The sequence below is a fragment of the Agelaius phoeniceus genome, chromosome 12 (assembly GCF_051311805.1).
Source record: "Agelaius phoeniceus isolate bAgePho1 chromosome 12, bAgePho1.hap1, whole genome shotgun sequence".
In the NCBI taxonomy this organism is placed as follows: domain Eukaryota; kingdom Metazoa; phylum Chordata; class Aves; order Passeriformes; family Icteridae; genus Agelaius; species Agelaius phoeniceus.
This window is the reverse complement of record NC_135276.1, coordinates 14668432-14690613: the sequence shown is the minus strand read 5'-3', so window position 1 is coordinate 14690613 and position 22182 is coordinate 14668432. Positions and strand designations below refer to the sequence as shown.

The following is a 22182-nucleotide window of genomic DNA, read 5'->3' as shown; positions in this document are numbered from 1 at the left end:
CTCCTCACAAGGGAAGGTGTTGGGCCCCAGCTCCACTTCAGCTTTGAGGAACTGAACATTGAGGAGGTTTTTGTCAGAGCAACACACAGATATGAGGTGAGCCAGCATGGTTGGGGTAGATCCTGGTGTCTTCAGGGGGAGCAGTGAGACTTGTGGACCTGTGGAATTCCTGGCAACTTGGGCAGTCATGATACTAGTCAAATTTGGGGGGTTTCTTGGAATCTGGATCTTTTTGATGGAGTTGGAAAGGTGTGTCTGTTGTTCACACAACCCCAATCCCTGCTTTTTAACAGCCTCCCTTGGAGATCAGCTGGGAGGCTTCCTGCAAGACCCCTTGGCACATGAAAGCAACACTGGGTCAAAAAGCTGCATGTTCAGAGGCTTTTGTTCCAGCCCCAGACACAAATCACCTTTGTGCTCAGGCTGTCCAAAAAGCAGCTGGAACAAACTGCCCGCATTTGAGTTCAAGTCCATTGCAAACAATGTTCAGTGTTCAGGAAAGCCATCCACCCTCCTGGCTCAGCACTGGTCAAAGTGCTTGGCAGTGTTTTCCCTTGCTGACCAGTCCCTCACACTTCAGCTGTGGTGTATCTCTGGCTCTAGAACTAACAAAGCATTTCTGGAAAGGAAGGAAAGCAATTTTCTACCTATTTGTCTCCATCCCAATGATGTAAAGTCTGCAAAAAATAAAAAGAGAGAGAGCAACTGAAAGAGGTAGAAAATGAAGCACTACATCATGCCAGACACTTTCAAAAGCTTGTTTATAGCCGGGAAGGACACACTGAGTTGTTTTCTTACCAAAAGATTGTGCTCTCTGTGCATTTTTGATGCTGATACCTTGTTGTTTCTCTCTGTCAATTTATTATTTTCATTAGATGAGAAAAGGTGAATGAGTAAATGATACTTTTAGTGCTGTGCTAAGCAGCTGGACTGCAGGTAAACCTCAGTTAAGGATCCTCAAGTGAGGGCTTGTCCCAGCACATCTGAGCCATGGGCTGGTGGGTTAACATGGGGTTGGCAGGAAAGCTGCTGCTGGATGCTCTGGAGCTTTTGAGCTGTGGCTGTGTCTGGGATGCTGCTGTTGGGAGGCACAGGATCAAGGCAGTAAAGAAATGAAAGGACTCTGCAGTCAATTTTACCAATAGGATAAGGGAAATGGAAAAAAAATAATAAGAAGGTTATTACTTTGCAAGAGAAGAGTGGTGAGTAGGTCTGATCTCAGTAAAGAAACAATTATGCTGACTTTTTGTTTGCAGAAAAGCGCTGCCTTTTTTTTCTTTTTTTTTAAATGAAGAGGGAACATTTCACAATCAAATAATTTATTCTTTGTCCCTCCCCCAAATTGGTCATGGGATATTATTGCATAAGCAGCTTTCTCCTTGAGCAAGGGCAGGTTTTGCTTGTTGAGATGTGTAGAGCAGAGCCAGTGGCAGTCTGGTGAATAAAACAGAAAGTACAGTTCACTGTGATCCCTGATTTTTAACTAAAGGTCAGAGTGGGCATTGATTGGCATCAGCCATGAAATAAATCTGAGTCTTGTGCAGCTTCAAGTGCTGATTTCAGTGGATGTTGGTGACTTTTGCAGTTTGGAGCCCATCTGCTGAATGTGGTGTGTTGGATTAAGGACACACGTTTGGTTGTTTAAGCCATTGCTCTTGGCTGTGACAGCTGATGGGTTCACTGGTGACAAGCTGGTCTTTTCATCTGTCCTCTGAGTAGAACTGTTACTGCAGTGGATGGTTGAGGCTCCCCTGGATTCTTGTCTCAAAAACCTGGCAGTGTATGTCAAGATCTCATGGGAAGGATCCTCCATGGAAACACCAGTTCCAGATGAGAAATATCAAAGTAGGGAATCTGTGGCTAGGAAGGCTGGTTACAGTGAGTCCACTTCTGTGGCGACACCTCTGTGTCCACCACATTACAGATGGGGAAGCTGAGGCACATAGGCATCTCTGGGAGTGTGTTTGGGATCCTTCAGTGGACCAGCAGCAACTCAGGGACATGTCCCACCTGCCGTGGTGCCCTAAGCCACATCAGCTGCTGAGCACTTTGCTTTGACTGCCTCCTGTCCACATGGGTGCTGTGCTGAGCACAGGGTGCTGGGTTGATTTGAAACCCAGGGTGCCTCTGACAGCAGCTTTTATCCCCCCCAGCCCTAACACCACCCAAATCCTTTGCAATTCCCTTTAACAAAGCCATGGCCTCCCTGTCTTTGGGGCTGGGGCTGTGTCATGGGACCATTTTGATGTGCCCTCCCTCCTCTCTGGTGACGTCTCCTTTGGTGAGCGCGCCCTGGGCTCGCACCGGAGTGTGAGAGCTGAAATGGAGCACTTGAACATAAGAGCATCCGTCACTCCTGTTCCTCCACAACGGCCTCTTCAGGGTGTTAACTCCAGGGCTGCTGGTGCCTTAGGCAGCATTTTGCCATCAGCAGATCAAATAGGACCAAAAGAATAAAAGTCAGTATTTTCTGGTGTCCTTCATAGTCTTCTCTGGTCCTTCCTCTGAAAGTCCTTGTCCAAGGAGGGTCCATGGGATGAGACTTCAGGAGAAGGGAGCTTAAGCCATTACCAGTCTCTAGCCACTCTGGGCACGTGTTCTGTTGCAAGGCAAGGGCATCATTTACCCACCACCATTTAGTGCAGGATGTTAATTAGTGCTGTGAGGGCACCTCATCGCTGACCAGGTCAGATGCCCCAACAATAGGTCTGCTGCAGGCACCCCTGTGACTCCTACATCAGCCCAGCTCCTTCCCCACTAAAAGCCCAGATTGGCCAAGCAGCCAGAGCATTGCCTTTGAAATGCAGATTCCAGTTCTCCATATCAGGCTCACAAAAGGCATTTTACTGAGATGATCTACAGTTTAAATGTGAAATCAATTGTGGATTGATTGAAGGGCCATTATCATTCTACACCCAGGATGCCTCTGTGTTTTCATGCTGTTCATGGACTTTTTAAGAAAACTCATTACCTTTCCTGAGCTGCTTCCTCCCTTCCCCGCATCACTGCTGAGCCGCTTCTTGTTTCTCTTTGAATAAGTGAAGTAATAAGAAAAGCACCAGGCAGGAATATGGTTCTGTAATAGAAGATTCATCCTGCTTAATCTGATTTCATTCCGAAGGCCTCTTGTATCTTTGTTTCTTTTAACTCTGCTGCTGACTGTTGTCTGCATCTGATGACCTCTGTGGCATTTGGGATTGTGAAATCTGTGTCTGTCCTTTTTGTGCCCCTCCTGCCTCTCTGTTGGAATCACTGCAGGAGCTGGCAGCACTGTTTATAGGCATGGAGAAGCTCTGGGCTGTGCCTGCAGCTGGTTTTTCCTCCACACCTGTGTTGAAACGACTCTTGGTAAGCAGGTGACCTGTCTGTAGCTGCACAGGTAAAAGTGGCCATAACAGAGCCCAGCTCCTGGCTTTGTCCCTTAGAGAACAGAAGTGATTAAGTCCCCGGCCAGGACAGTGATGGGCTGGATTTGAACCCAAACAGGGGATCCCAGCCAATCCCATTCAAACCAGAATGCAGACTCTAATTGGCCAGTGATCTGGGTGTGTTAAGACCTCGACCAATCAGGTGTTCAAGCAGGGGAACTTGGAACCCCCTATAAAAGGGGGTGTCCCTCAATAAGCCTTGGCTGTTGTTGCATGAGCTCGGTGTGCTTGGTTGTGTGCCTATCTCCAAAACTGTGACAGGCTGTAGGAAATAGCCAGGCCATGTATCCCCTGCAGAGCAGGCTGTGGGCTGGTGTCCTGGCTCAGCAGAAATCCCCCAAGGTGTTGCTGTATCCCTGGCTTTCCATCATGGAAACCCAAGTCTTGGAGCTGAACTGGTGTAAACCTCTGCAGACAGCAATCACAGCCAGTGAGCAGTGAGGGTGTGATGTCTCCATTTGCTGTGTGAGGTAGTTCCTAATTGCTGATCCGTCCTGGAGGAAGGGAGCTTGAGGTTTTATGAAGCCAAGGGAATTTAAAATAAGTCCCTGCAGAGGGACCATTTGTTCCCCGGGATCCCAGGATACTGAGCTATGGGAATAGTGCAGCTGATGGGGCTGAAGCTTTGCTGGTATCTGGGAGGGCTTTGGCTCTGCCAGCTTTGAGCATCCTGTGAGAGAGATCTGCACTGGCCTCTGTTAGCTGGGTTAGCCAGGATATTCCTGAAGGAGTACTGTTTTGTTTCCAAAATCACAAGCTGAAATCATGTACCAAATGGTCAAATGCAGAAGTCATTCTTGTGTTTTTGAGAGCAATTTCTTTGATTGAAAGTGGGCAGAGGCAGGATGAAAACAGAAGGTGGCTGTTAAAGGGAAAGATATCACTATATAGAGCAGTTTGCTTTTTTTTTCTTCCTGGTGTCATTTCTATTCTCCTGGAGAACAGATGAGTTGTATTCACTGCAGGGATCTTCAGTGGGGATAGAAAATACTCTGCAGCCACAAAGTGCCCAGCATCTGCTGGGCTGCACTTTGCCCTCAGCTTTTTGCTGTAAAGCTGAACTCATTCTGTTCAAGACAATAGATTTTCTCTGCATTTATATCATTGTACACAGATGAAAAACTGGTCCCTTATTAGTCTAATAGTGTGGGAGGGGGAGTCTGTGAGAGGCTTGTAAATAGGCTTGGGGGGAGTTTTTTCTTCTCCATGTTGGGTGGGGTGAACTTCTGGAGCTGGTTAAAGCCAGCCCTGACACTGTGGACTTGTTTGAGTTTGTGGATAAAGTATTGGGTATTGTGTGAGAGTCCAGGCTCTCACAGTGAGGTGAATTTTCCTTTTGCTGCTTCTCCAGCTGTTTGGGGGATAAATGTAAACAGTCCTTCAGGGGCTGTTGAGAAGCACTGATGTCCCCTTGGGGAAGGAAACTTTGGTGTTGAGGTTTTGCTCAGCTGGTTTTGCAGACTTATTCTTCAGGCTCTCAGCAGTGTCCTCCAGCTGTGTGGCTGCTGGGCTGGGATTTGAGCAGTCCTGGCTCCCTCTGACCTTGTGCCTTTGTGCACACCCAGCTCCACTGTTGGGAAGCCAGGAGAGAGTAAATAGCTTCCCTTGGCAAGCAGTCCAAAGAGAGACTGGAGGGGGAGTAACTTCCTGAGGAAGAGCATCCCTTGGGTTGAGCAAAACTGGGCTAATGACGTGAGTCTGATAAAGGAGGGTAAAATACAGGTTGTATAAGCTCTTAGAGAGTTGCTGTTGCCAGACTCTGTAGATTTAGAGTAGATTTAGAATAATAAAGGCTTTATGATTTTTATCCTCTCTTTAGACCCCCTTTAGACTCAACAGAGCAAAGTCCATGGTTTCCATCCTAAGTTCATGTTTGGCTGTCTTACAGGCTGCAAAACACTCACACTGGAGGACTGAACCCAGTAAAAGAGTGGTCCCCCCTAAGTCTGCGGTGTCTCTGACTGTCAGAGCAAATGTGGATGGCACAAAGAAATTCCAGGACAAGGTGAAGCTGTTCATTGAGAACAGCCATATGAACTTCATACCTGTCTGGGCTGTGGGCACTGGCACCGCAATTGCCACTGACAAACTGTTTACTCCAGAGCTCAAGTTGGGACCCTGCTTCAGATAGGAGATATCTCAGCTCCTGCTTCTCCTGTGGGCTCAGCAAAGAGCAGCTTTAGTCCATCAGACTAGAGCTTCTTCAGTGCACAAGTTCCTGGCTCTGTTTGGCCGAAGCCAGAGATTCCCTCAGAAACACGTGGTGGCCATTTGAAAGTTGTTGGATACCCTCGAAAGCCACTGAAATGGAAACCAGTTGCTCAACTGTTACTGAATTTGTCTTTAGTTCTAATACATTTATTTCCTCACTTTATCAAGTAACAATTGGAGAAAAACAGCATGTCCCAGCAGTGTCTGGCTGGAAAATGTTACATTACCAGTATATTTCTCTTTGCAATAACATTCCTTGCTTTTCTGTTCCCCATGGAGCATCATCTCACAACAGTAGCAGTAGCTTCTTGGCAGCTCTTCCACTAAATGAATGGTGCTGTTTTATTTCCCCTCTGCCTGGGAGTCTGGGAGGAGCAGCAGAATTTGTCTTTGCCCTGTATCCTCCTCGGTTTGTTCATCCCCAGCTGCCCAGCTGGGCTGGGCTCTATCAGATCAGACCTAGTGTCTCTTTGCTCTTTGCTTCTGCCTGCTGCCTCACAGTCTCTCCACAGCAGAAGCCCAAAGCAAAGCCAGGATGGCTGCAGGACCGGCTGCAAAAGGGAGAGGGAAAGCTCTCTGAGGCTGGGCAGGATGTTCTGTGACACTGAGGTGAGCTCAAAGGAGGGGCTTCACTCATCCTACTGCCTGTGTCTGAAATCAGACACACTCTTGTAACTGGGAGAAAGTGGAGCCTTTTCCAAGTGCTCTGTTCTTTGTGCTGGAGAGTTTTTGGGATGAGAATTGTCTTCTTGAGGTGCCTGTTCTTTTCCCTGACTGCAAAGAGAGTCCACAGTTCTCCCAACATCTAAATTTTTGGGTAGAAAGAGTAGGTTAATCCTACTTTTGGTGTTTAGGACAGATTTTGGGGTGTTAAATATATACCAACCAGCCATCCACATACACAGGGACATTGCAGGGAGGCAGACCCTAGTCCAACATGTCCTGTGCTCTGCAGCTACAAGCTGGCTACATGAGAGAGTGGGCAGTGTCAGTCTGCATGGTGTCATTGTGCTCTGCCTCTTCCCATCTGTGCCCCTCTGCTTGGTTTAGGGCTGTTGCCAGGGCTGTCAGCTGCAAGAGCTACTACTGGGTGAAATGGGACCCAGGTTTCACGGTGTGAAAGCTTCTCCAAGCTTTCATCCATTGCTGTCTCCAACATGAACCACTAAGCTGGTACGCACCAGTTCTTAACAGTTTTCCAGAGTAACTTTCTTCTATACCATCACTTCTGCTGCCACATTTTCTCTGCCTTTCAAAAAACCAGTAACTGCTCCAGGAACAATTTGTTTCCTGGTCATGCTCAGATTTATTGAGAGTAAAATAAAAGCTCCAGACTAGCCTGCAGTTAAGGTTTCTTTACATGAAGGAATCAATTTCCATTGAACATTCATTTTATCTTCTGTCTAGCTGGAGTTACTAATCTCTTCTTGTCACTCCATTTCCTCAGTAGCCAGACTGGTCTTGCTGCTGTCTTCATTCTGGGGAAACTTCTGTTGACCCTGTGTTCCCACAGTTCATTTCTCTTTGTGAAACACCAACCCAGCTGTACTGTTCTGGCAGAGGGTGAGATGTTGGGAATGATTAGGATTGGATGCTCTTTAAGAGCTGAGAGGATGAGGGGGTGCCATGGCACCACCAGATGAGTCTCTATACCCTGCAGCTCCTCAGTAGCATCTACAGAGGAAGCCACGTGAGGCAGCAGCTCCAAGGGAAAGGTGAAATGGCACTGAAGCTGTTCTTCCTTCTGCCTGCAGCCAGGTCAGTGTCTGGTACAGTAAGACCTGCAGGAAGCACCTTGGAAAAACCCTCAGAGTGTTAATTAAGCAGCTGGTGATGCTCTGAGATGAGGCAGCAACTGAGAAGATGCTTTTCATGCAGACTGTATGCAAACAGAGCAGCTGCTGGATGGTGATAAACTCTAGGGCAGCCAAGACCTGGCTGTGGTTTAAGCTTTGAGCTTGGGCAGCCTTTTGGGTGGAAGCTTTATTGCAGAGTGTTCAGTCAGGGAACCTCACCACAGTGCTGAAACTGAGTGACCACATAGAAATAGCAGCTCACATGGAATTTTCCATCTCTGCTTCTCTTCTGGCTTTGTTCCCTTCTGTTACTAGTTCATAGTGACAAACAAAGGACAACACATCCATCAGCTGTACTGGCCCACAGAAGGTTTCAACATATTTGAGCAGCATCCTTGTCCCCCTGCCCTCAGTGGCACCAAGACTAGAAGCTTCCCAGACCTCCAGATCTGGCAGCCCCATGTTTAAGCTGTGGCTGCTGCAGTTGGACCTGAGGCTGGGCCAGACTGTGGAGATGGTGCTGGAAGGCTGCTCCAGCACTGCCCAGGTGAGGCCCCTGCCAAAGGCTGAGCCTTCCCTGTCAGATCCCCTCCACTGAGGCTTCTTCTGCAGCCCATTGACGTTTGCCTGGGAAAAAGAGCAAGTGACTTCAAGAAGCTGTTTTAAGGCCACAGGTTTCCATGGCAGCACCAGTTGCTTTCCTTCCTGGTCACCATCAGTTACTAAGGCTTTTTTTGTGTTTCCATAGCTACCAAAACCCAGTGCTGTTCCCAAAATACAGGCTGACGGAAATACTGCTCCTTTGGGGCAAACAGGAGGTTACCAGTGTTGTGTGCTAAGGCAGAAAGGAAGAGCAGGGAAAGTAAGTTAGACTTAAGTTAGAAGCCAGGCAGGAAGTAAACAAACGCCAAGTGCTTTATTCAGGAGAAGCAAGGGGTAAAACAAAAGTCCTGTGAAGGGTGGGAGTGTCTGGGAGCAGCATTGCTTTCCCTCTGCAAACAAACATGAGCAGAGGACTGGTCTAGCTCAGAGTCCTGGAGGAGGAAAACACAGTGTGCCAGCTCTAATGATCAGTGTGGTATCCATCCACGCGGGAAACTGTTCCCAGGGATCATTATAATTGACAACCTGACACTTGCCAATATTTCCATAACCACTCACCCCAGTCTCTCAGCCAGCCCTGGTGTCCCAAGGGCAGCCAGGTTTGGCAGCACCCTTAGAGAGCAGCTCAGAGGAGATAATAGCAGGGTCATGGGTGTTCTCTCTGTGGCTTTCTTCCCAGGGGAAATGGAACTCTACAGAGAAAATGCCGGCTAACCTTGGTGTGCATTCCCTAGCTCCAGGACCACTGGGCACACATGTGGAAGTGAATGTGAAATGTGTATGCATGAAGCTCCTGCTTATACTGGTATTCTAAGAAAGGGTTGCCTCAGTGGTAACTTGAGGAAGACTTGCTCAATCAGCTGCAGTGGGACTGTCACTGTGCAGTTCTGAGCCCAAAGGTTTTGCTGGAGAGGGAAATAGAACAATCAGGGCACTGGTTAGGAAGTCCTGCCTGGAAAGCCTAAATGGCATCTGCCATCCATGTCAGCTGTGGCTACCTGGCTCCTTCAGTCACAGCCTGATACCCCTGCGTGTGAGCTTTTTGTTCTCCTTGGGTCCAGAGAGATTGATGGTCATCAGGCTGGTCAGCAGCCCAGCTCCCTGCATTGCATATGCAACACAGGTGACTGTCAAGTCTGTGGGCTCTGAGGAGGAGCTGGGTTGTGGTGTTGTATCAGAGAAGAGTGAGAAAAAAAGAGAGGAATTTGGGAACGCAAAACCATGAGAAATCGGGAAAAGGTCTTGAGTATCCATCTTAAGCATGGTCTTTTCCTGTGAAGTGCAAGACATCTCTGTTCCTCAGGAGGTTTCTTTTAAAACCCTAGAAGGCCACAGGGCATCCGAGGAACAAGTGATCCCTTCCTTACCTGAAAGCAGGCTGGCTATTTGGGTTGTTTGGTTTTTAGCATGGATTCTTTCCCCTCCACTTCCAAGAGAGGGTTTGCTAGCACTGACCCTTGTATCACCTGTTCACCTTGATATATGGAAATTCTTTTTCTTCTTTTTTAAATTGGTTCCTACAAATTTTTGTAAGCGTTATGCTTACAAGATGAACTCATTTTACAGAAACAAGAAAATCATGACTGCTGACTTGATGACACAGGAACTGCTTCATCTAAGCCCTTGTCCTTGGAATGCCCCAGCTCAGCTGTTGCACATCTCAATAACTTCCAGTTGGTTTCCTAATGTTGCCCTTTAGTGTCTTCATAGCCATTTAGACAGGCTAAACTATCATCCTCAATTTTCTGCTCTGTTCTATCTAACAGCTACTGCCTTCCAGATCATCTCATGCCAAGCACTCTGCCCAAGGGAACTGAAAGCATTAGAGTGAGCAAGAAGTCTGTCTCTTCCCAGAGGAGAAGCAGCTGTCAGAAAGGTCCCCCCAATGTTTCACAGGGTCAGTACTGTGTCTGGGCATCAAGAGAGGGAAGCCTTGAAAGTGCCCCTGGTGGTTCTGCACTTTTTGTGGAGTGAAGGTCTCTGTAACAAAGGCATGGGAAAAGCCAGGCATGCAAATCCAGGCAGGATCCACGGTGAAAATGTTACTGACACGTCTGTCAGACTTGTATGTACTTTGGGGGTTGAAAAATGTCAAATGCTTCAGAAGAGGAAGGAAGTCTGTGGTTACTTGAGATTGTTTTTCCTTGTCTCCTGTTTCTGTAGCAACCCAGTGCTGTCCTGGCTCTTCAGTCTCTGCAATGTGGACCAGCAGCCCCTTGCTGCAGATTCCAAGGTGAGCATATGTGGGCTCACTCTGGGGTTTGAAGAGGAGGGATGAGGTGGTGCTTTTCTTTTGGGAGGTCCTCAAGTTGAGAAGTTTATTCTGTAGTGTCAGCAGTGGATTGGCCTGAACCAAATCAGCAGAGCTGCTGAAGGAATCAAAATCTCATCTGAATTGGGAACATCCATGCTGGCTCTAAGACATGAGGAGAAGGGAGCAAGAGATCAGATTGAGGCAAGCCATGCAGTAACATGTCTCCTGGAAAGCATCCCAGCTCTCCAGCAGCCATCCCCTTGTATTGCTGCCAAGCACAGAAACGTGAGCCTGAGAGAATCCCAGACCAGAGCGTGGTGCCTGCAGACAGATCCTCACTGTGAAGAAATGAGGGTGAACTGAGAAACCCACGCTGGGGTCACACTTTGAATGTTTACGGTTTCCTCCTGTGAGACCTTGAGACTTGATCACAAAGGTGATTAATGCTTTACATCTCCTTGCAGGCCATTACGTTCAGTGTATGGGAGGAACTTCATCTCTGCATCCAGTTTAACCCAACTTACGAGAACAATCTGAATAGCTGGGTGGCAGAGAGGGTTCTCAGGATGTGCTTCATGGAGCATCCTCATGAGGACCAGATCACTGTTCAGGGAGAAGTCTACTTCCCAAATCTCCATCTCCAGACCCAGGCCGTGGACTTTGGCTGCAACATGAATGACACTGAACAAGTGCTGTATGTGGAGATGACCAACTGCAGCCCAATTCCTGCCCAGTACCACTGGTCATTCCAGACAGCCAGCCAGACACCATAAGGTATGTGAACCTCTTCTTCCTGGTGTCCTGTACTTCCTATACTTCACAAAGACAAGGCTGTCTGTCTGGGATTTGAAAAAGTGGTTTTGAGTTTTCCTTGTGGAAATAAGACTGGCCTGTTGTGATCAGGCTGGAAGCTCAGGGAATAGGTGATCTCTACCAGTCTGGTGCTGGTGTAGCTTCCATACTGGTTCCCCTGGGAAGGAAAGCTGCTTTCTTAGACATCTGTGGCCTGAGGCAAAGACCACCTTGGTGAAATGAATTTTGGCCTGTTCAACCACACTCACCTTCATAGAGCAGCTCTTTGGAGTTTGGCAGAGATCAGCAGGTCCTACAGCTTTAGGGATAGCTGCAGCTGCTGGGGGGAGCACCCATCTGAACAGCCCTGGAAGCAGGGTCACCCGGGGCTGGGCCGTGCTTCCCAAACTCAGGAGCAATCCTGCACTCATACTGGGGCACATGTAAAAACACATTTCTGGAGGAACACAGTTCCTCCTTTCTGACCTCTCTACAGTGTGCAGAAGTCTGAGCTGGGCAGTTTTTATGACAGAAGCAAATGATTTTTCCATAATGCCCCAGGAAACCGAGCCAAGTTAACCATTGGGCATCAAAGTACTGCTGTTACAAGGAATTGAGCTCATCCAGGAGCAGTGTTGTTCAGAGGACACAGCCTCTTGGGAGCTGTAAATCAACTATTGCTCTGGGGAGGGCCTAGGAGAGAAGCCCTGGGCACTGAGCAAGTCCATTTCCAGCTGGGTCTCATCAAATTCCAACAAGTTTTTTTGTGTGCCCCTTCTTGATGCACAGCACCTTCATGAGCAGACCCTGGAATGCAGAGAAAAGTTGCCAAAAGCAGGTGGAGGGAGGTGGAGAAGAAAGAGCAGGGCTGTTAGCTCTGCTTGGAGGTCCCTGGTATCTTCTGCCAAATTAGATTAGGGTTTAATTACAACCTAAAGGGGAAATCTAATTTTTAGGCTAGAACAATGCATATATTTTTCAATAACAGAGAAATAAGCACATTCCAGTGAACTCTGTGAGGAATTAATTTCCTCTGGGGCCACTTGTTGGCCACTTGCCTGTTTCTCTGTATTCCTATTTTTTTTAGAACCAATTTAGGCTTTTGGAAATGGGAATGCTGAATCAGTGTTCAGCTTTTAATCACCCCATCTCCCCCTCAATTGGCTTTGCTGGACCTGAGCCTGCAGGCACTTGCTCCTCCTGATGCTGCGTCCCGAGTCTGTGGAGTCGGTGGCAGCTGAGGGTCCCAAGCATCTGGCACGAGAGCAGCCTCTGCTCCAAAGGGCTTGGCGTGGCCACGCTGCTGCCTCTTTCCTGCTGAGGATGCCATGACAGCTGCCTGTTCTGCTCTGCATGTTAATGAAGCAGGAATGTATTTTCTCTGGGTCCCTCAGCAGCCACCATGTGATTGTGCGTGGCAGAGCTGCAAATGAAGATGGTCTCCAAGCTATTAACACCTCAAATTGCTCGTCAAGAGCCCAGCAGAAGGGCAGCATGTCAGATATTATTTCTGGGCCACATTAAGCACTGTTGGTATTCTAAGTGATCAGAATAAACTAATTCAGTCTGACACCAAGGGAATCAGGTATCAAGACTGAGGAGGGCGAGCTCAGTAGAACTGAAGCATCCATACATCCAACCTTGCTGGAGCCCATCAGCAGAGCCTCCCAGCATCCATCAGACACACACAGTTATTTTGACCAGGAGAGAAAAATGGGTTTTTTCCTACCTGGATTAGACTCTTGTGTGCTTAGATTTTATTTTCTTCCAGCAGTAAAAGCCTGTTTTTCCTCCTCACTCTCTAGTCCCTGCTGCTGCTTAGAGGTAGAAGCAGCAGAGTCCAGCTGTTGCTGTGTGGTTGGACATGCCCAATCCATGCCAAGCCATGCACATTCTCTGCCACTGTGGAGCCATGAGTCTCCTGTGGTTACTCTTTGTCTGCACCTACAGGGTTAGAGACAGACTCAGAACAGGCTCTCTTCACCCCTTGTATCTTTGATAGCTCAAAGCTGAATTAAGCCTTTGCACCAAGAGGTTTTCTGTAGCATTAGAATGGACCTTTAGAGTCTCCCCACAGGAAATACTAAATCTGGAGTCCAATTCAAACATTTTGCCCTATTTTTTACCTTCAAGATTTCTTCCTGAAAGACTAATTTGTCCCATTTCTAAGGCCAGTAACCATCTCCTCAGCTTTCTTTGGGTTTCCCCTCAAAAGGAAGACATTCGATACAAAGGATATTCTTAGAGAACTGTGACAGAGGCTGCAAAAGGCTCATCCCCAAATGTAGGCTTTTCTCTAGGGCTTTCATCCTTTATTCAGGACCCATGCTTTGTCATCTGCATTGATCATTGCTGTTCCTGCATCACCTCTTTGTCCCCTCTGTGCAAGATATGTTCCCTCTCTGGGACAGAGCTAACAGGCACACACACATGAGCAGTCCATGTGCCAGGATGGATCAGCAGGGAGCCCTGCACCTCTGTGGCACATGTCAAACCACCTGCATGTGTTGATCTGACATCTCTGGTCAGTGGGAACATCTTGGCTACAGGGTAAGGAATTGCCAGTAGATTCTTTGAGAAAAGGATTTCTTGAGCTAAACATGTAGAAAATGATTCTTCCCGTTCAGGATTTTTTTGGCCAAAATTTGTGAACAGGAGCCTCTCTCTTCCCAAGTGGCTCTTCCTACAGCATTAGTGATTTCTCCTGTCTCTGTCATCTCTCATTGCATGTCCCCAGGCAGGTGTCACTGCAGGGACCCTGCGAGCCAGATCCCAGCCTTGGTGCTGACCAGAAAAACCAATTCTGTGTTATAGTTGATGGGATTTTGCTTTGTTGTTTTTATAACAAGGAAAAAATGGAAAATGCAGACAGTGAAAAAGAGTGCAAGGCAGAAATCTGACAGCAGTGCTCTGTCAGCCACTGGCAGGGAGAGGCAGCAGGAACATTGGGAACATCCATCAGAAATGCATTTATCCCCCATGACCCTGGTGCTGGGGAGCCTCAGATGACGGACAGTAGTGCCCACCCCCTTCTTGCCCCTGGTCCTCTCAGCTCCTTAGATCCCTGTGTTTTGGGCTTTGGTAGCCTCACAGGTGCTATTTCCCTGCTTAAATCCCCTGGTAACTTAGAAGAGCTGAGTTGTGAAGGAAAGACTCTCCTGGTATGTCCCTCAGCTGCAGGAGGTTTAGCAGCAGCAGAGCAGTGGTTTGCTCAATGTAACAGAGAAGTTGTTTCCTGTTTCTCAGAGTTGGAGGCTCTTGGGGCAAGTGCTGGGTGCTGGGCAGGGATCACCTCTGGGGTGGCCATGTGGCTGCCATGAACAGCTTGCAGAGAGTCTCATAGGCATAGGCACTGAGGAGCTGAAGCAAAAGACACTTGAAAATTTGCTACTTGCTTCATTCAGACAGAATGAAAAGTAAGATTCTCACCATGGAGAGGGTTGTGAGTATGTATTGTTACCAAGTCTGTAGTAGAGACACAAAGCTGGACATGAGATGTGGGACAGTGATGCTTTGTTCGGACAAAGATGGGTGGTGATGGTTTCCTATGTTCAATGTGTCTGTGGACTTCTTTTGTACCTTCAGCATAGTGATAGTCACCATGCACCTTCCATCTCTCTGTCTCTTCCAGAATGGTGCTGCTCTTTTCCCAGCTCTCTGGCTGGCAAGTCATCCAGCCTGCCCCCAGGCCTGGGCATGGCACCGTCTGGTTGAGCTCTGGGAGCACTACAGCACGTTTGAGGCAGCTCCTTCTGCCTCAGGGCCGGTACCCACTGTCACACACATCGAGGACTGTGACTCGAGACATTGCAACGGAAGCTGGAGACCAGAACAGCTGCATGGGAGTCACTTTAACTCTCACACTTGGGTTTGGGGAGCCTCAGCCGCCTCCTTCGCGTGGGAGTTGGGTAGATTGTTTTTCTGTTGTAATCTTAAGGTGTTCCTTATTGTGAGTTTATAGCGGTTTGTTTCATGTACCCCGTTTGGTTTCCTCAATGGTTTTGCCCTGAAGTTGTTTACTGCTATTTTCCCACCTAATCTTATGTCGGTCCCCATGTCAGCCTCCCTGATTTCCAGACCCTTCCCTGCCAATCCTGGAAGTACTGCCCTCTTCCCTTGTTCATCAAATGTAACCCCACCCCTTTCTCTAGAACCTTCCTTGTCTATCACCCTTCCCTCAAAGTTCCATTGGTGTGCCCAGCCTGATCCCCTCCCATGTTATCCCCTATTGGTTACCTGGAATCTGATCCCCGCCCTATGTTCATCCCCTGCTGTTCTACTATTGGTTATCCTCCCCTAGTACCCTTCCCATGCTTAAGTTTCTGTTACCCTGTTGGAGCTTTGTCATTTGTCCTTGGACTTTCTTGAAGATTAAACTCTCCTGAGAACTTATACAAGTGGTCCCTCTCATCTCCTTTGTTCTTGACTTCCTTGATTCCTATCAGCAGCTGCACAGAGCAGTTTTGCTGCCTCCAGGAGCTGGGCAGCCCTGCTCTGCTGCCACCCAGACCAACCCGAGGGGCCGATAGGAGACAGCCACTCTTGGCACGGGCCAGGAGGTGAGGGCTAGCCAGAGGATCACCAGGCAACTGCCCTTGTCAGAGAGTGGCAGAACCTCACTGAGTTGTCATTCCTCACTGGACTGGGTTTTAGAGGAGTGAATTGAGGGTACAGAAACTAAAGGAGAAAGCATTGCCTAGGGGAAAAGCACTGTACATCCCAAGTGCTGGCAGGTGCTTAACTATCTCCCTAGCTTTGTACTGTACCATCAGGACCAAGCCTGGGAGATGTTCATCTGTCATTCATGCTCGGATCAAGCTGGAGGATGTTGGATGGGGATTGCCTTCTGATTTTTGGAGCCAGTCAGCAAACGCTCTTGCTCAGCAAACATTCTTCTTGCTCTGCCAGCACTGTTCAGCTGCAAATCTGGGAAGCAGCCTGTTTTCAGGGCTAGTTGATTTGGCAGGTGAATTGTTACACACTCGTTAGTGGATTCTGACTTCCATGGCCACCATCCTGCTGTCTAGATCAACCAAGACCTCTGGGCTCTGATGAGCATTGGCATCAGGCGGTCAGTGTTCGGTTCATCCTGCAGCACCTGTTCTTCTTAGCAAAAGTGGTCCCCTGAGCACTTGCACTCCATGGTGTGGCTCCATGCCAGTGAGCCAGCCTCCTCATCCGTTAGATGGTTGAGAATAGTTTGGGATTGTTTCGGCCCCAAGACCTCTAATCATTCGCTTTACCGGGTAAAACTGCCCATTGCCAAGTGCCAGCTATCCCAGTTCCCTCCTGAAACTTTGGAGGGAACTAGCTACTAGATGGTTTGATTAGTCTTTCACCCCTAGACGTGGGTCAGGCGACTGATTTGCTTGTCAGGACCGCTATGGACCTCCACCAGAGGTTCCTCTGGCTTCGCCCTACCCAGGCGTAGTTCACCACCTTTTGTGGTGAAAGATGCCAGACCACGTTCATGTGTTGAAGCAAACCAAAAAGTGTGGACGCTCACACTCCACCTCCCTGGCCCTACGAGGGGGCTGCGGGTAAGACCTGGGATCCCACCTCAGCCGACCCTCAACGTCATTGTGCCGTGGGCTTTCTAACAGAGCACTGGGCAGAAATCACATTGCGTCAACACCCACCTCGGGCCTTCATGATGCTTGTTTTCATTAAACATTTGGATTTCCCTGGTCCTCACCAGTTCCAAGCCAGCTCTTAGGCGCCAGCTGAGGTGGGGCACCGGCCCGGGACCCCCCCAGGGGTCCATCCCTGCATGAACTGCTCGGCTGGCCCTGCTGGCTTCTGCCCTTGCTTTCTGCACATCTTCATTGGCCAGGGCTCACGGGGGAGCCCAAGGTACGTGGGCTCTGCAAAGGACATCCCTCTCCCTACCCAAGCCATTCTGTCAGTGCTGCCTGGATGGTTCCTGCATGTATTCGTCCTGGGAAGGAGGCGCAAGAGGTGCAGGAGGCTCCTGCACAGCACTTTATTGTTTATGAAACAAAACATTGATGTTTCTTTTTGGTTTGTTGGTAGGAACAGCCCTCACTGAATGTGTCGGTGATGGGTAAGGTAATAATCTCCGAAACGTCATTTTTCTTTTAATTTTTCCATCTTTTCTCACCCTTCATTCTTTTCCTGCTTCCTGGAAGCTGTGCTTTAAACAGCTTTCCCAAGAGAAAATCCATCTGAACCCCTGGCACAGCTCTGCCAAAAATTGCCATTTCTAGTATGGCTGTGTTCTTTTCTGGTGTATCCCTGTCTTCACAGGGTAGCTGAGAAATCTTTAAACTCTTAGAAGAGGCTCAAGTTCCTTGTGGTAAATTTGAATCCAGGTGCTAAATCTTTACATGTTTTTTAGTGTAAGTCTGCACTGGGGATTTTTGTGCTGATTTCTTCTAGCCCAATGTGGTTCCTAGACAGGGAGCACAACCTAAAATCTTATTATAAGAAGCATCATCCAGATACTCTTTAAATTCTGACAGATTACTGCATATTGTCTTTGCCAACTCAGAAGCAGTAGCAGCTGGGTTAAGGTGTGGGGACTTCAGGATGTTAGAGGTGTGTCACCATTTGTCTGCATGCCCTGACTGCGACAGAGAGGCAGCCAGGAGCAGAGCAAAGAGGGCTTCACTTCCAGGGAGATTGAATGGGGTTCAGCAAAGAGCAGGGCAGCCACAGAAATGCCCATCCCAGAATTAGATAGAGCAAGGATTGATTTACTCTGCACTGTGTGCTTCATGCAGTAGAAGGAGGTAGGAGTTCCGAGGGGTCGGGCACCCCAGGGGTGCTCTGGGCCCAGCTGCCATGCCATGCATTTTCGACAGTGCCTGACTCAAAGCTGCCTTTTCAGTGGCTCTGCCCTCAGGAGAGTCATCCTCCTCCGCAGGAAACCTTCCCAGCTGGGAGCTTGCTTTGCATGTTCCCCCTCACTGATAACTGTCACCTCTTTCCTGCCTTGCTGGCCTCTGTCACCACCCACTTGTCCCCAGCTGTCCCCAGTGTCACTTGGACCAGGTCAGTCCTGTCTGGTCATCTCTTTTCCCATCTCCAGGAGCTCTGTGGCACCATTGGACTGTGAGCACATCCTGGGAGTATGCCTGCCTTGCTCTAGGTAAAGCAGGGAGGAATTCTGATGTACCATGTGAGTGACCTTTAACAGTAACTCAGGAGCGATATTAACTCAGCTTTTACATGGGGTAAAAGCCCCCCACGCCTTTAATCTAATTTCTGCCAGGGTGAGGATGCCTGCATTTCTGGGCAGGAGATAGATGGCAATGCTGGCACACATAGCAGGGTGGAGCTTCAGTGTCTGATTTATTTTGGGATTTGACCCTAGGAAGTATATTAAACTGGAGCACTTTTTTGTTTGCTTTTCATTTTGTGCTCATTATCGTTGCAGCTTTACCTTCGCCTTCCGTGCCCCATGGTGACCTGCTGCAGAATCCCATTTGGAGGCTGGGCTGGGGCTTCTCTGCCTGCCCGGGATGTGCCTCGTCCGCGCGGGCCGGTGGAGACACCTTCCGGGGGTCAGCAGAAATGGTTCTGACGAGCGGGAACGTTTCCTCCTAGGTGAGGACTTCAGGACGTGCTCTATCATTTCACCTCCCTCCTTTTCTCACGCTGCTCTTGGCCCCATGGAAGGACAGCAGTGCTGGCAGGCAGGGAACCTGCCAGCCATGCTATGAGCTTGTCCTCAGGGTTCAGCTTTTGAGATCCAGATTCCCTCTCCTGTAGCCTTTGCCCTAAGAAGGGGACAGATTGAGAATCTCTCTTTTTCCATGGCTGGAAGCCTCCTGCTTGCCTGTCAGATCCAACCAGGAGCAAAGCAGGCTGCTGTTCTCAGGGGGTTATGCTCAACCAGTTCTTTGGTTTCCCACTGTTTCCTAATATTGTTAACCCTTGCAGCCATATTCTGTGTTTTCAAGCTCTCAGCACTTGCCCCCATGAAGACATCTTAAAATGATGAGTATCCAGATCCTGGCCACGAAGACAGCTGGAACACATCTCTCCTCCTTTGCTCTCCATTACAGGAGTCAATAGTCATCTGTTTGTAGAGCTGATCTTTGAAGTAGCTGCTAAGATTGTAGTTGGTGCAGATTTCTTTAAATAACACCTCCAAATTACAGCTGTCGGGCTTGTTTAATTTTGAACAAAGACTACAAATTGTATTTCTGTTAGAGCTGCTGATTTCTTCAGAAGGACCTTTGGCTCCAGTCTGATTGAGAAGTATTTTTCTGTCTCATAGAGAATCAGGAGCTCACCTGATGCTTATAAATCCCCTGGCTGCTGTGCAAAGCATGAGGAAGGAGAAGATTTAATGGCTTCTGTCATCTGTACAATCAGTGCAAGTCAGAATAACCATAGTAAAGTCAGTGGAGACTACTCCCAGGGTCATAACTTGTCCAGAGAAGGAAGTTTGGCTGCCTAAGGATGATCTGTACAAGGACCTGCTGTGCCAGCCTGCAGTGCTGATTGTGGCTGGCCCTGGTCCACCTCACCTTGGAGCAATTGGCTGAGGAGCTTTAGCATCTGCACCCCGAAAAATTGGATGAGCTACATCTCATAGGAATACTCTGGGAGAGGCATGAGCCATGTTGGATGAAGCCTGAGGGGCCTCAGACCCTTCCCTGACTTTTCAAGAGTAATGGTACAGTTGTGGTCTGTGGGTTTCAGCAGGAGCTGAGGACTCTCAGTGAACTCAAAAATCAAATCTTGCAAACATCCTTGAGCTGTCCATGGCTTGCTCCAAAGTGCCCTTTTAATCTGCATCTGGTTGCCTGAAGGAGAAATTCAAAGTGCTGATATCATGTAAGGCCATTTAAATACCTCCTGGGTGTGTGGTCTCTGGTGCTTTGTCCTGGGATCACCTGGAAAGAGTTGGTGCTTTGTTGGGAGGCTGGTTTTCACACAGTACCCTGGCTGTGCCTAATGGGAGGTCCCTGGGGGCCTGCTCTAGGGAAGCAGTACTGACACTGTTGATTGTCCAGGAGTTGGCCATGATGATCCTTGTGGGTCCTTTCCAACTTAGGATGTTCCATCAAACTCTTGCATTTAATGTGGAAGGGGGTTGGTGGCTTCTGGTGCATGTCCTCAGTGCTGGCAGGGACCTCAGGCACTGTCATTACCTCTCTGTCCTGATGTTGGTGGCTCTTACACAGCCTGAGCTGGCAGGGTCGTGTCATCCCATGTGACTCTTCACATGAGGTTTGCAGAAGCAGTGTGATTTCTATCTGCTCTATTTTGGGAGGTGGGTGTGGGAAGTGGTGTAAAGCTGTGTCCTGAGCAGGCTCAGAAACCACCACACAGGCTGAGACTTTTTTTTTTGTAACATCTCAGAGGCTGGGATCAATAGGTGTCATAGGGCTATCCTGGCCCTTCTAGGAAAGATTCCTTTCTCCCTGGTGTCAATCTACCTGTGTTCCCATTAAAGTCCCACATTAATTCCTGGATGCATTTTGTCTTGTGTGGCTGGGTTGGATGAGAGCAACACAGAGGGGTTCACAGTTTGTTGTCAGTCCCTCCACCTCCAGGCTGACCTGCTTCTGTCAGGAGGCTTAGTCTCAGCTCCACAGTGCTGGTGGAAGCATTTCCACAGCCCTTTGGCCCCTCTTTTGGAATGGGTCCTCTCTGCAGGCAGAGGAGATGCTCTTTGTTCCTTGCCTTCTCCCTGCTGTCCCAGCCTTGGCCTGGAGTGTCTTCCTATGAAGTGCAAGACATCTCTGTTTCTGAGGAAGTTTCTTTTAAAACCAGCCCTAGGTGGTCACAGGACATCCTAGAAACAAGTGGGACATCGACAACTTCCCTGGGCAAGCCTGTGCCAGTGCTTCACCACCCTGACAGGGAAGAATTTTTTTCCTAATATCTAAATCTACTTCCTTTCAGTTTGAAGCCTCCCCCCTTACCTGTCACTACATGCTCTTGTAAATAGTCTTGCCCCATCTTTCCTGTTATTTCCTTTCAACTACTGGAAGGCTGCAATTAGGTCACCCCAAAGCCGTCTCTTTTCTAGGCTCAACAATCCTAATTCTTTCCTCATGGGAGAGTTACTCCATCCTTCTGATCAGCTGGGTGGCCTCCTATGGACTCGCTCCAGAGGTGAAGAAACATCTGCTGTGTCACAGCGCCGTGGGGAGAGAGACGATAAATACACAGATAATGCAAGTGCTGTTCACCTGCGTGCTCATTTCTCCCACTGTGCAAATGCCTTCCACAGAAATCCCTTTCCCGGGGCAAAGGTAAATCTCTCGCTTGCATCCTGGCATTTCACAGCGTGGCTGACGGCGACAGCCCGTGTGCTGTGTGCTCTTGTTTTCAAACGAGCCAGCTCGGCTGTTTCTGTGGCGGGTGTGAGCCGGCCGAGGCTTTGCCCCGTGTGCTGTCCGCGGTGCCCGGCCCGGCCCAGGCCGCTCTCGCCCGCTGCCCTCAGAGCGGAGCGCTCGCGGCGCCAGCCCGGCCTGAGGGCGCGCCCGTGTGGCCGAGCGCCGCCACTGCAGCCCGGCGGGCGGCCTGCCCTACGGCCGCGGCGCTTCCCCGCCGCCCTCAGGGGCCCGGCGCAGCTTCGCCCGCCCTGCCCTGCTCTGCCCTGCCCGCCCTGCTCTGCTCTGCCCTGCCCTGCCCTGCCCGTCCTGCCTTGCCTTGCCCGTCCTGCCGTGCCTTGCCTTGCCCTGCTCTCCCTTGCCCTGCTCTGCCCTGCCCTGCCCGGCTTGCTGTGGAGGCAGAGTTCGGAGCACGGCATGTGCGGTGTGGGACCCCCAGCTCTGTGCAGGGGCTGCGGTAGCAGAGCGGGTCCCTGCGGCTGAGCCATTCTAAACGCACTACCCGCCCTTCCTGAGCCACTTTGCAAACTAAGCGAGGGTGTTTTTAGAGATGAGACTGGTTTTTAATCTGTAAGCACAATGTCTGCTGCGTTTGTTAGTTCGTGGATTTGTTTTTGAAGGTGTTGGTATTTCCTCACCTTTTCCATCACAGCCTCTTCTAAAGATGCTTCAGTATATTTGCATCTCACAGTGACACCTACCACATATGGTTTCCTTTCACAAATATTAGGTCTTGTTCATGTAATTAATTTTTCCTGTCTCTTATATGTGGTTCCTGGAAC

At 49.1% G+C, this 22182-nt stretch overlaps 1 protein-coding gene across 2 annotated transcripts in view; it reads left to right on the top strand.

The window, feature by feature from the left end:
- Window positions 1–21476, top strand: part of HYDIN (HYDIN axonemal central pair apparatus protein) — a 61578-nt gene extending 40102 nt beyond the window's left edge. The window contains exons 4-6 of one of the 2 annotated variants that reach the window (XM_077185143.1): window positions 10202–10271; window positions 10757–11066; window positions 18484–21476. In XM_077185143.1, coding sequence (XP_077041258.1) covers window positions 10202–10271; window positions 10757–11065 — 379 coding nt within the window. In that variant the 3' untranslated portion in view covers window position 11066; window positions 18484–21476. Of the gene's footprint in view, window positions 1–10201; window positions 10272–10756; window positions 11067–14715; window positions 15829–18483 lie in introns of those variants that run through there. The other variant, XM_077185142.1, reaches the window with a different exon arrangement.
- The last annotated feature ends 706 nt before the right edge of the window (window positions 21477–22182 follow it).